The following is a 13,136-nucleotide window of genomic DNA, read 5'->3' as shown; positions in this document are numbered from 1 at the left end:
ACGACATTGACATTTTGTGTGGAAAGCCGTGTTACGCAGCTGTACAACGGTATGGGAAAGATGTAGCTTGAATAAATCCTGAACTTGGTTGTCATACTAAGATGATGTTGTTGATTCCATGTCCGTTGTAAACAGCCCATGGCAGATGCCGTGATGTAATCTGATGGAGAATCTCGGTGTGAGAATTGGAGGAGTTGGTAAGTGTAGAATCCAGATAGCGAAAGCTGGAGTCTGATTCAACAGTTTCGTTGTTCAAAGACATTGGAGTCGGAGGTGGACCTGGTCCTAGATTTTGCAGTTTTGTCTTTGACCGTGAAACATGGAGACCAATCTTAGCTGACTCTTCCATATGCTGGAGTGCCCCAAAAAACCTGTTGGGGCTTTGTACTAAAAGAATGTCATCAGTGTAGTCAAGGTCTGTGAGCATGAGATCACTGATCTCAGTGCCTATGGACCTGACAGAATGCTGCATTATGAAATCCATTGCCTGACAAAAGAGTGTAGGGGACCAAAATGCAACCCTGCCTAACACCAGATACTGATTTAAAAGGCACTGACATCCGGTTCCCCTGATGAACATGGGCAGTGGTTCCATTATGCAGCTCTCTAATCAAGTCCAGCAAGTCCTACGCCCTGTAAGGCCTTCCGTAACGCGACACAGTCTACTGAATCAAATGCAGCCTTAAGATCAACATATGCTACATGCAGGGACTTCCTGAACTCACAATGTATCTCTGAAAACAAGTGAAGGGCCAAAATGGCATCTAATGTGGACCTGTTCCTCGTAAAGCCTGACTGTTGGGGCAATGTTCCGATGTAGCAAAGGCTCTAGGCTCACCAGCAAAAATACGCAAGCACCTTACCTGGAACGAAGAGCAAGATGATCGGCTGTAGCTCTTATATTCACTGCACGGTCCCTTGCCCTTATGGAGTGAGTCCTTCCAGGCAGTTGGCAGGGTTCCAGTTCTCCACACCAGACGAAAGATGGCCAGAAGTGATTCTGGTGCAGGATCAATAGCACATTTTAGCAGCTCTGAGGGGATGTCATCAGTACCGACTACACGTCCGTTTTTCAGTTTAGAGATGGCACACTTTACTTCATCCAATGTAGGTGCATCAGTACAAATGTCTGGATTCACCCAGTGTGAGAGAATGTCATCATCTGATTTACATGGATGGCCTTTGCTGTCGTTCAGGATGCCGTTTGTAGTGACTGTTGATCGCTGAGGTTGCAAATGGTGTGGAATGCTGGCTTAAAGTCGCCCATGGCTAAGCCAAATTCAACATCATCCACCACTTGATTATAATATGCCTCACGATCGCAGAGTGCCAGGGTGTTAAATTTCTGCTTCAGCTGATTACGAGCCTGCTTATCGCTATGCTGGCGGGCTGCGGCCATCAATTTAATTATCTGGAAGGCCTCCTCTGATAGCCATGGTCAGCATGCTGGATGCCTATAGCCAATTGTCTGCTCAGCAGATTGGTTGAGGATAGAAGTGAACAGGGATCCGGCAACATCCACATTCTCTTGCAGAATAGCTGGAGCCGAGAATCTGTTGCCGACATCAGTATAAAACCTGTTGGCTAAATCTGGCACACAGAGTGCGTTGATGTCAAACTTTTTCATCACAGAGGGTTTACCTGCTCGTTGGAGCAGCAACACCATTCAGGCGACAGCTAGATAGTGATCTGTGTCCGTGTATTCCGCACCATGATATTGAAGGTAAAGCTGAAAGATCCTTGAGCCTATATTTGTGCTTTTCACAAGTTAGAGCTATCTCTACTTTACTTTCTTTTGATTTTAAAAACACAACTTGGTTCTTGTTGGACACTGGCTTCCACCTAACACTACCTATTGCAGTGATTGATTTTTAATCGAAACATCCGTAGACCTACAGAGTGGAAATGTTGTTTGTAAGATATTTTTAAAGAAGGGATAATTATATAATTCTTTGAAAGTATCACACAGGATTCTCACTCATTCACCCTCTCCCTCCCACAGTTTAGAGATTCAACTTTTTGAGGTATGACCTGGGTCTTCCATCTATGTGTCCATTTTATGTTGTTTTTTTGTAGGAAATTTTTTTATAATTTCTTTATCATCTTCAATTAATTTGGGGAAACTGTTGTTTTTTTGTTCATGAAAGGAGCTGGCAGGCACATTGTGGGACTTTATGTTGGGGGATGCTCAGTAAGACAGAGCCCTTGAGCTAGCCTTCAAGTACCTCAGAGGTTCAAAAATCTTAAGAGCTAGAGAAATTTCCCTGGATGACTGTTGCAGGAGATGCGAGACTCGAGAGCAGTAATGATGCGAGGTGATCTCTGCAAAGAAGAATTACAAAAATATTTTATCCCGAGATTACTACTGCATCTTTAAAATGTCCTCAGATGCCAGCACGATGGCTAAAGTTAAAATCGATTAAAAATATATTTTCATGTGTTCTCTGTCATGCTTATACTGGTTTCATTCACATAGAGACAGGCAAATTCAAATAAGTTGAATTGACTAGTTTGTATTTATAACAAGGAAAATACAATCACAGAAAGAAATGGAGAGTGAAAATCAAATATCTCCTCATGCTTGCTTGCTGCCTGTGGGTAGTGGACATATTTGTTTTGAGCTCCTAAAATGAATAAGGTAGACTCCTGCTCTAACACCTGAGGGGATTAGACTAGATAGTGCTTATTTAAAAAAAAATAGCAAGAAAAGGGCAGGATTTGGAGTGGGAGGGTTAAAAGAAATAATTTTGGATTGATTTTTTTTTTTTTTTTTGGAGTAATGTTTTCATATGTATCTGCTTTTTTATTGTCTTTCCAGCCTGTTGCACCAAAATACACATATACCCCTCTGAGTCATCTTAAAGGCGGAACTATAGTCAACTTGTATGGTGCTGTGAAATTCTTCAAGCCCCCATATATAAGCAAAGGAACGGGTATGTACTGTATCAAACAGAAAATTTAAAATCTCTTAATATATCTCAGGCTGTCTGGTATGGTAAATGACCATGAATGACAACCTCAGGGCAGACTATGAAAAAGTAGGGCAAACACCCCAACCTTGCTGTATGCTCTATAATTAGATTTCACCAACCCAGTAACAAATGTGGACTCCTGAAGCACACTAACAGTCTTTCCATGGAGTCACAGACTGTTGCCTTGGGCATTCCAGTCTGTCTTGTCAGCCAGGCAAGCTGGACTTAGCGATAGCTTGTTGCCACACATCAAAAATCACAAAATATTTGGGTTGCTTTCAGTCCTAAGAAACCAGTCATTTACCAGAGGTCAATTTGTACCTCAGATCTCACACCAAAGACAACATGTGTAGCCAATCCTTTGGTAAACTAAGGCTTTATTAACTAGGAGAAAGAAACGAGAGAGTAATTTACAGGATGAAGCACGCAAACATGTATACCAAAATGAGTTACAGTCTATGGTTTTAAAAGGTGACAGAGTTGTAGTATTCTGTCGGCACTAAATGTCTTTTAGGGCTGTGTTGCTGGCAGATCAGGTCAGTCCAGGGCCAGAGGCCAATTTACTTTTATTTGGATAGAATGAAGTAATTGTTGAATACAAAAGAGTGTATAGAGTGTTTAAACTTCATGGAAACTAATGGGCCGTTACTTGTACTGTTCTCACTTACCTGTTCCTGTACAATGCAATAGCAAACATTTACATTGTTTGTACACCTGTGAGTAAATAACCCATCAAACTCCAAAGTGTAAAGGAGCTATAAATATGGATTCAAGAAAGGATGGACTCTTACAGGGAAGTGTGCCAGATGCAAAGTTGGGCTCCCAAAAGACAGACTGGGTACCCTGAAAAGACTTTTTTTATTTTATCACTGCCACCATTTGGAGTTACAAATTGTGATTTATCTGTACATATATTTTACCTGCTTTATTATCTCAATAACTTTCACCTTTTCTTCCTATCTAATAAATCTTTAGTTAGTTTACTATAGAACTGGCTGCCAGCATTGTCTTTGGTTTAAGATCTGGAATACCAATTGGTCTGTGTTAAGAGACTGGTCTCTTGGGACAGGGAGAAATCTGATGTGGTGTGATTTTTGATTTTTATAACCTTAACCTTTTGTCACAAAGTTCAGTTTGTCTGGGTTGCAAGATAGACGGGAGAGGCTAAGGGGACTGTCTGTGACTCCATGATAAGACTAGTGTAATGATCCAGGAGTTCACATTTGTTGTTTGCTTGGTGAAATCTAACTACAGAACATACCACCAGTTTGGGGTGTCTGCCCTTGTTTTTTGACAGTCTTCCGAGATAGGCTCTTACAGTGGTGAGCCACTCCAGACAACATGACAAGGGACAACCCATGTTGACCCTCAAGAACTCTGCTTCTCTTTCACAGCTCCAGCCCTGTGAGAGTCCAAAAGGCAAAAGAAATGAAAAAAATTCTTGTTCAGTATCTTTATTTCCTTTTTCCAGAATTCAAGCTTGATGGGACTTTTTGCATGTAGCCTCTTCGTGGGTGTGAAGGGGCAATTAACAAAGTCTTGTTGTGATGTTCTAAAATGGCCCATATAGTTTTGATAGCCTTCTTAATGAGCAAAAAGAAAAGGAGTACTTGTGGCACCTTAGAGACTAACAAATTTATTTGAGTATAAGCTTTCGAGAGCTACAGCTCACTTCATCGGATGCATTTGGTGGAAAATACAGTGAGGAGATTTTATATACACAGAGAACATGAAACAATGGGTGTTACCATACACACTGTAATGAGAGTGATCAGGTAAGGTGAGCTATTACCGGCGGGGTGGGGGGACCTTTTGTAGTGATAATCAAGGTGGGCCATTTTCAGCAGCTGACAAAAACGTATGAGGAACAGTAGGGATGATTCCTTCTGAAAAGTTAAAAATTGTTTAGAGTTATTAAGCAAAAACTTAAATATTACCTTATAGCATGTAATAAAGATATAATAAGTGAGATTGATGCAGGAAAAAATTTACAAGCATTTAATAAAGTCTAAACACATTGTTATAAGTTCAACACCCATCTTCAGCATATTAACACACAGGTGAAACAGAGTGGTTTCCTGTGATGAATTTGTCAGTGCTTGGCTGAGGCCAGAAGCTTTGGTAAGAGCTGGTGTCTGGTCAGCCAGCGTCACAATAAACAAGTGGGGGGTTTTTTTTAGGCCTTTCGCATTTACAGCATTAAAAAAAATCAAAAAGCCATTTTTAATTTATTGATATTTTCATGCCTTTAGCTATGGAGGGTAAAACTAAGGAGAATAACAGAATGACATCTGAGCTTTATTCCTCAAAATAGAGCTTTTAAATTTTCCCTATTTTGCCCAGTGTGTATGATTCAGTTTAGACAGACGGGTGGAGAAAGAAAGTAGAAGATGGGTATCTTACGGTAATAGTCCATGCAAATTAGGGCAGAAGATTTGAAGCCCAGAAGCCCAGCATTTATCCTTAGGGGGAATAGATTGCTTTGCTACTGTGTATAATAATTCTTTTTTGAGATTTTAACAATGAATGCAATTATACTGTGCTGTAAATGTGACACCGTTGTGTCTCTTACACAAAGCAGCAGTTCAGAGCATAAATTATTCATTTTACTCATAATGGGAACACTTGTTGTTTATGGTGTCATGCCCAGAGGCTGTACTCAAGTTCGGCAGCCCCATTGTGATAGGTGCTCCATAAACACAGAGGTAGACAGAGTGCCTGCTCTATTTATTCAGAGTGAATCGAAAGCCTATGCTGGTTGTTCAAAGGCTTCAATACATTTTAAGGATTTTTTGCTAACTGTGTTACCACTGAAAGGGAAGGTAAATTATCTGTTGTAACATCTCTTAAAGTTAGAAGCCTGATTTATGCATTTTTAATATCAGTATAATTATGTCAGTTTAGGTATGATTTTTTTTTTTGGTAACTCAAATATTTATCTATGTTCAACCCCTAGTGTAGACCCAGTTATGTTAATAAAAAGGTGTCTTATTAGGGTTGCCAACTTTCCAATTGCACAAAATCAAACACCCTAGCCCCTCCCCTTCCTCAAGGCTCTGCCCTCTCTCACTACATTCCCCCTCCCTTGGTGGCTCATCTCCCCCACCCTCACTCACTTTCACTGTGGCAAGGGGTTGGCTTGCAGGAGGGGGTCAGAGCTCTAAATGGGGGTGAGTGCTCCAGGGTGTGGCCAGAAATGAGGTGTTCAGGGTGCGGGATGGGGCTCCAAGCTTGGGGGTGGGGCCAAGGGATTAGGAATATGGGAGGGGGCAGGGGGTTAGGGTATGGGACGGGTGAGGGCTCTGGGCTGGGGCCGAGGGATTCGGAGTGCGGGAGGGGACAGTGGGTTGAGGCAGGGTTTGGAGTGCAGCAGGGGATGAGGGATCTGGGGTGGGGCTGGGGATGAGAGGTTCAGGGTGTGGGAGGGAGCTCTGGGCTGGGGCAGGGAGGATGAGGGCTCTGGGCTGGGTGTAGGCTCTGGGGTGCAGGAGGGGACTCTGGGTTTTTTGGAGGCAAAGGGCTGGGGTGCAGGAGGGGGCACGGGTTCTGGGCTGGGGGTGTAGGCTCTGGGGTGGGGCCAGGGATGAGGGGTTTGGGACGTGGGCTTGCTCAGGCATCTCCCAGTCAGCAGGGCTAAGGCAGGCTGTCTGCCTGTCCTGGGGCTCCATGCTGTGTCCCAGAAGCGGCCAGCAGGTCCGGCTCCTAGGCGGCAGGTGGGCAGGAGGCTCCACAGTGCACGCTGCTCTTGCCCACAGGCACCACACACCCCTCCAAGCCCCTATTGGCAGGGAACCAGCCAATGGAGTGCGGAACCAATGCTCGGGCAACGCATGGAGTCCTGTGACCCCCCCCCCCCACATCTAGAAGCCAGACCTGCTGACAGGAAGGGACTAGTCTCCCTTAACTCCTCAGCACCGCCAATGGGACTTTTAATGGCCCGGTCAGCAGTGCTGACCGGAGCGGCCAGGGTCCCTTTTCAGTCGGGTATTCCTGTCAAAAACTGGACACATGGTTACCCTATGTCCTATGCCAGTTTAGAATATTTCCCTTCTCATATGGGAATAGCTATACTGGTATAAAACACCTATATATTGTTATAACTATGTCCATATTACAGGGGTTGTACTGTTTTAACTCTACACGTATGGGTAAAATATAATATAACTCTTGTGTGCTATTGAGTTATCAGGAAGTGTAATAGTATTTCCTGTGGACAATTATGAAACATAATGTATAGCAAAAAATAAGTCATGAAATACTGTAATTTAGATGTCAGATCTTTAAAAATGGATGCAATCATTAAATCAGGAATCAAGAGCTAATAGTGATCCATCTGCCATTACAGAGATCATAGCATATGTTTTGCTAGTTTTTCTCTTGAAACTAAATTAAAATGAATATCACTACTTTCATGTCAACATATTCTTTGATACACGCTTGTAATATAATTTTTGCATATATATATATATATGATATATATATAGTAATGTGTCTAACCTATACATTTCAGGGTCCTTTATTTAAGATGAGTTAGTTGTCTATTGGTTATTTTATGTTGCTGGTAGAGAGCTCTGTGAGAGAGTCAAACAGCACTGGTTGTGTTTTCTGAAAATGATCCTTTTTGACAGTACTGTAGACTAATACAGGAATAAATGTAGAAGAAGAAGCTCCAGCTGTTCTATGTTATGAATATTATTGTGGCTGTTACATTATACACCATATATTCCTAGGTATACATAGATAATAATTGGAGGGAAAAAATTTGGAATAAAAATATTTGCCCAAATCTAATTTATTTAGACTGGGGGTGAAAAGGTATTTATTCCAACATGTAGAGTTGGAAATATATTATAAAATAGTTAATAAATGCGCACATGCACACAGCTATGTATATATTATATATATTATACCTTTAATATACCTTGATTTGTTTTATTTATGCACAGAGATATGTTTATATTATATGTATTATACCTGGTATACCTTGATTATTATATTATAGTATAGTATATCATAGATGCTGTTTTTGGCCTAAGAAAATTAAATGGTAAATCTTTTCATATAATGCATGATATTAGGGCCACAAAACATAATTTGGGTCATCCAATCTGATGTCTCTCTCCATGCCTCTCTTTTTTTGAAAATCCATCATTCTCACTGTTAGGGACCTTGGGGTTGAGTTCCCTTAGCTGATTCTGGGGCTAGCCGGTGCAGCCTTCAGGCAGGTTAATGAATCCAGCTGGCCTGTGGAGAATGGTCTGATTGGACAGTCCACCTGAATGACTGAAGGAGCCAACAGGTTTGCATTTAAGCGCAGCAGCAGGTTTCTGGCTGCTCAACACTTACACCCAGAGTTGCGTTTGCTCGTGTCGCTGCCTTGCTCCTGCCTTGTTCCTGTACTATTCCAGTCTGCTGCTGCCCTTTTCAAGTCCTGCTCCCTTGCCTGTCTTCTGACTCTGGCTCTAACCTTTGACTTGATTTCTGTTCCCTGATTCTGGCTTTGGCACATGCCTCTAGCTTCCCACTCCTGTCCTCTAGCTGTAACCACTAAGTCGGACCACCACATCCCAGTCCTGATATCCTCTATGCTGCATAACATGGTTTAGATTATCTGTTGTCTTGGTGTCTGTCACCTCCCCATCTAATCTCTTACTTTATCCAATTGCTCTTAGGTAGGAAGGGGGTAACTGTATTAAAATCTAGTATATTGTGCTCTATTAAAAAATTGTGACTCTCTGGTTACCTTTTCTAGTTCAGAAGTGTTCTGTGAAGCTCAACAACTTGGAGCATATTCTGTGGTATCTGCGTGCCTGGCTGTAGATAGCAGATTTCTTGTTGTATTTGGGGTGGTTACTAGATCTATCAAGGTAGGTGTGGTGATCTGTTAGTTTCTTGTGTATGGTTGTCTGTACAGTTCCATTGTTGGAGCTGATTGTGGCGTCAGGAAATTGCTGGTAGTGTGGGAGTGTTTAAGAGAGAGTTTAATGGATGGGTGGTAGTTATTGAAGTTGTGATGGACATCGAAGAGGGAATTTAAGCTGTTTGTCCAGAGGATGAAAATATCATTGATGTCTCTCAGGTATATCACTGAAGAAGAATTTCTGGACAAATGCATTGCAAAATCAAAGTGGCCCATGAAGAGGTTGGCGTATTGCAGAGCCATCCTCGTACCCATGGCTGTTCCCATGGTTTGGACAAAGGGTTTGTTGTTAAATGTAAAATTGTTATAGGGAGGATGAAATGGATGAGTTTGACAATGTATTTGGGGTGAATATCTGAGAGTTTTCCATTGTGTAAATATTTGAGGTGGACAGCTATGCTGTCATTGTGAGAGATGTTGGTGAATAGGGAAGTGACCTCCATGGTGGCAAGGAGGGTATTCTGACAGAGATGGTTGATGTTTTGGAGTTTGTGGAGGAAGTCAGTTGTGGCTTATTACAACAGTCTGTAATCCACTAACCCCACTTTTTGTCCTATGATTGCAGAGGTGTTAATGGGCCACTCTATCATGATTGGTCCCTTAGAATATGTGCTAACTCTTTATGCTAAACAATCAGTTCAATCTTGTATTTAACTGTGACACATGGAGTACCTTTCCCAGACCCGAAGAAGAGCTCTGTGTGGGTCAAAAGCTTGTTTCTTTCACCAGCAAAAGTTGGTCCAATAAAAGATATTACCGAAAATATATAATAAATATATAATAATCAATTAAAATTACTATAATGTTATGTCACACTTTAAGCTCTCAAGAAATTGAATAATTAAGACAGTAATTCCATATTTTGGGCCCCATTTTTCAAACAGGCACTTGAGTACTTATATAGGAAGTCCTGTTAAAATTGATGGGATTACTCATGTGCAAAAGTGTTTGCAAAACCCTGTCATTAATGTACAATGTGATGCCTAAGCAGTTTAGGTGGCCTAGTGTGACTGAGGTGTTTTTGTTTTAATTTTCTTGCCTCCCTATTCATAATGATCACATTGAGGAGAATTCTTTTTTACTTTCTTGTATATCCTTTTTATCCTTCTCACCTTTCCTACTCAAGTGATATAATGCTGAAGGGTGTTTATTCTCTGTGGTTTCCATTCTCTGGAAATTGCTGCTGATTATCTGACATTCCTAAAACCAAGAATATGTATCAGGCTTTATCTATAACTATATACTGAATGGTTCAAAATTTCAAAGGAAATCTCCCTAACTCAAAAAGGGATTTTTCCCCCCTTACTGATTAAAATTGATCATTGGTGTTAATTATTGTTGGGTATGTGTCTTTATTTGTTTAGAGGAGTTAGCCGTGTCTCAGAACTTGGTATGTTTATGAGCGAACGACGTTCAACAGATTACAGTAGTACAAGCATCCTTTTAAGGAAAAAAAGAAAGTAACAAACCATGAGAGAAATATATGTGTTACTCTTAAAGATGTGACTTCTTTGAATGTAAAAACAGCATGCTAAATATTTAATTTTATATTTTACATCTTTTACAGAAAAGTTCAAATGCTGCAGACAGTGTAAATTTCTTGCGCTTTTAATAAATGTGCTAACCTTGTATTTTCTGTTTTTATATTTATTCTTTCCCTCTTCTTGACTTTTTGATACAATATGTACTGTTCTTTATGGCTTTAAAAATGTGGCAACAGCAGTGGCTGTATATTTTAAGCAAACTGCAGTTTTACTCCAAATGCAATAAATATTTTTGTATCGTCCATATTTTTAGTTACTGGTGCACTCTTCTTTCCTTTAAAATTTCTTATAGAGCAAATAACATACACAAATTCAACTACTAATTCTCAAACAGTGGGCCAGATGGCAACCTCTATTATTCAATATAGATTGCCAGGTAAATTGGAAGCTCCTACTGCTTCCCTTGTTCAGTAGAATATTTTTTTGGATAGACACAGTGTGTTAGAATCTGGCCTAATGTTTTGTAAACTGCTTTTTCTGTTATCAAGAGCAATTTCATTCCTTGATATAATTGTGATTGATTCACTTACAACTTTATTACTAAACTCTCTGTGCTTGAAATAGTTCTCACTTTGATTTGCTGTTTACAGCAAGAATAAATTCCCGCTGTTCAGGTAGATATTGCTGTGGTATTCAACAACCTAGTTAAAACTCAATTTTATACATGTTAATGTCTATAGCAAAAATTTCAGTCAGAGTTGGGTACTAACTTCCTTAGAAGCTATGCCATATTAAACCAGCTAAGGTTTTAACTGTTCATAAGATGCAATGTCATTGGAACTGCTTACAATGACACATAAGCAGCCCGTTGATGTGAACTAGAGAGGAGTATTTGGTATGGTCAGAAACTCTGTTATAAACCATAGGAATGAGCTAATGTTAATTTAGGATATTTGGGCTCCATATTCAGATTAAGAGGTTTAGTCTGGTATGTCTACACCTGAGTATTTTTAAAGGTGCAAGTTTATTTCTTCCTTTTGGCGTGGCATAACCCAATCCATCTTACTCTTTCCTACCGTGGGAAACTGCTGTGAAAAGAGATCTTCGTACCATTAGATAATGGGAGGCATAGAAGTAGCACCAAGAGTCTTCCTGACGGAAACTCCATTACACGTGTTTGCAAAACATACACAGAACCATTATATTAAGATATATTGTACATTGAATGAAAGTGTCAGCTCAGTTTACACATATGTGCACAATGTCCATTAAGGGATAGTGTATTTAACCCCTCCACCACCGCATTCTCATATATATAAAAATCCAATATATGTACAAAGTAAATTTTAAAAAAATTAGTGTTTCGGAGCTAAGTCCCTATTCAGTTTCAGGATTCTACCTCATGGAGAGTAGTTGCTTTTCAAAAAAAGGTTGCAAAATCGTGTGGTTGATTTTTATTGGATGCTGTGGGTTGGATAATATATTTTATTAGACCAACTTCTGTTGGTGAGAGAGACAAGCTTTCAAACTACACAGAGCTCTTCCTCAGCTCTAGATGTTGGTGCAATAAAAGATATTACCTCACCCACCTTTTTTCTAATATCCTGGGACCAACATGGCTACAAAAACATTGCATAAGCAGTTTTTGCTCGAATTCTCAACAAAGGTTTTATCTTGAGCTGAGAACATGGAAAATTTTAGCACAACTGTTGTTTGAGCTATATGTATTTGAAAAGGGCACTGTCAAACTATAATGCTTGGTCACTTTTATTTATCATCACCCTGCAATAAATAATAGCACAAACATTTTCAGAATGCTATATGAACACCGATCACACACGTGCACCAATGAAGGGGTCTATATTATTCTCATTCTTTAGATGGGGAAACTGGCAGAAGTAAGTTACTTTGTTTTATCAGTACAGTAATTCTGATATATGCCTCACTCAGGAGTATTTATTATAGTCCAACTAGGTAGATAGTATAAAATTTTTCCAGCCTAGCAAGAAAACCCCTGTAAAGATAATTATAGATTGTTGTTGGCATGTAACTAGTTTCTTTACTGTTTAAAGTGTTATTTTCTATAAAATATCCAATATTTCTTCTGATGCTTGGTAAAAATAAAGTAAAATTATTAAGGTTAATAAATAGTTAATAAGTATTTGATAAACCTATCGTTTCAGTCACTTAGTTAATGAAAAGAAATCCCACAACAGTTATTGTGATCTACAATTTACAAACACTGTCATTAAAGCATCTGTTTAGCCAGATGCCGCTCATAGTTTTTGAATGTTTGTGAGTGTCTCTTAAGTTTATTCCCTAATTAGAAATAACAATTAAGATGTATTAAGCTTAAATCTTTGGAGTGTTCTCTTTGGAGTTTTGCAAAATTCTCGTTCAGATTTTTTTTCTAGGATGTGTTATAAGTATTTCATAAACCTATCGTTTCAGTCACTTAGTTTAGTACAAGGATCTTTGTATACTGATTACCCTGGTAATGAAAAAACAAAATGTTGCTATAGGTATTAAAGGAGAATGTGGTTTTCTACAATTATGTTTTTATATTATTGCAATTTAGAATCCGAACAGTCTCTATATGAATCCTTGTACCAATAACCTTTTCTCCCTTTGCAGTAGGAGGTTATTGATCCAGTCTAGTGTCTTCCTGGTGTAATGCTAGACAGTAGAATGTATTCCCTTGTCCAACCCGGATCGAACTTTAATCTAATTTGTTAATCAAAATTTTGTCAATTTTAAACT

General features: G+C 39.6%; 1 protein-coding gene across 4 annotated transcripts in view; it reads left to right on the top strand.

Moving 5' to 3' along the window:
• POT1 (protection of telomeres 1) overlaps positions 1-13,136 on the top strand; it is a 150,257-nt gene that overhangs the window by 53,393 nt on the left and 83,728 nt on the right. For 3 of the 4 annotated variants that reach the window (XM_038410215.2, XM_038410206.2, XM_038410224.2), the window contains one exon: positions 2,819-2,933. In XM_038410215.2, coding sequence (XP_038266143.1) covers positions 2,819-2,933 — 115 coding nt within the window. Of the gene's footprint in view, positions 1-2,818; positions 2,934-13,136 lie in introns of those variants that run through there. The other variant, XM_038410267.2, reaches the window with a different exon arrangement.

The sequence above is a fragment of the Dermochelys coriacea genome, chromosome 1 (genome assembly GCF_009764565.3).
Source record: "Dermochelys coriacea isolate rDerCor1 chromosome 1, rDerCor1.pri.v4, whole genome shotgun sequence".
Classification (NCBI taxonomy): Eukaryota; Metazoa; Chordata; order Testudines; family Dermochelyidae; genus Dermochelys; species Dermochelys coriacea.
Note: the sequence above shows the minus strand (reverse complement) of the source record. Positions and strands in the feature narration are given on the sequence as shown.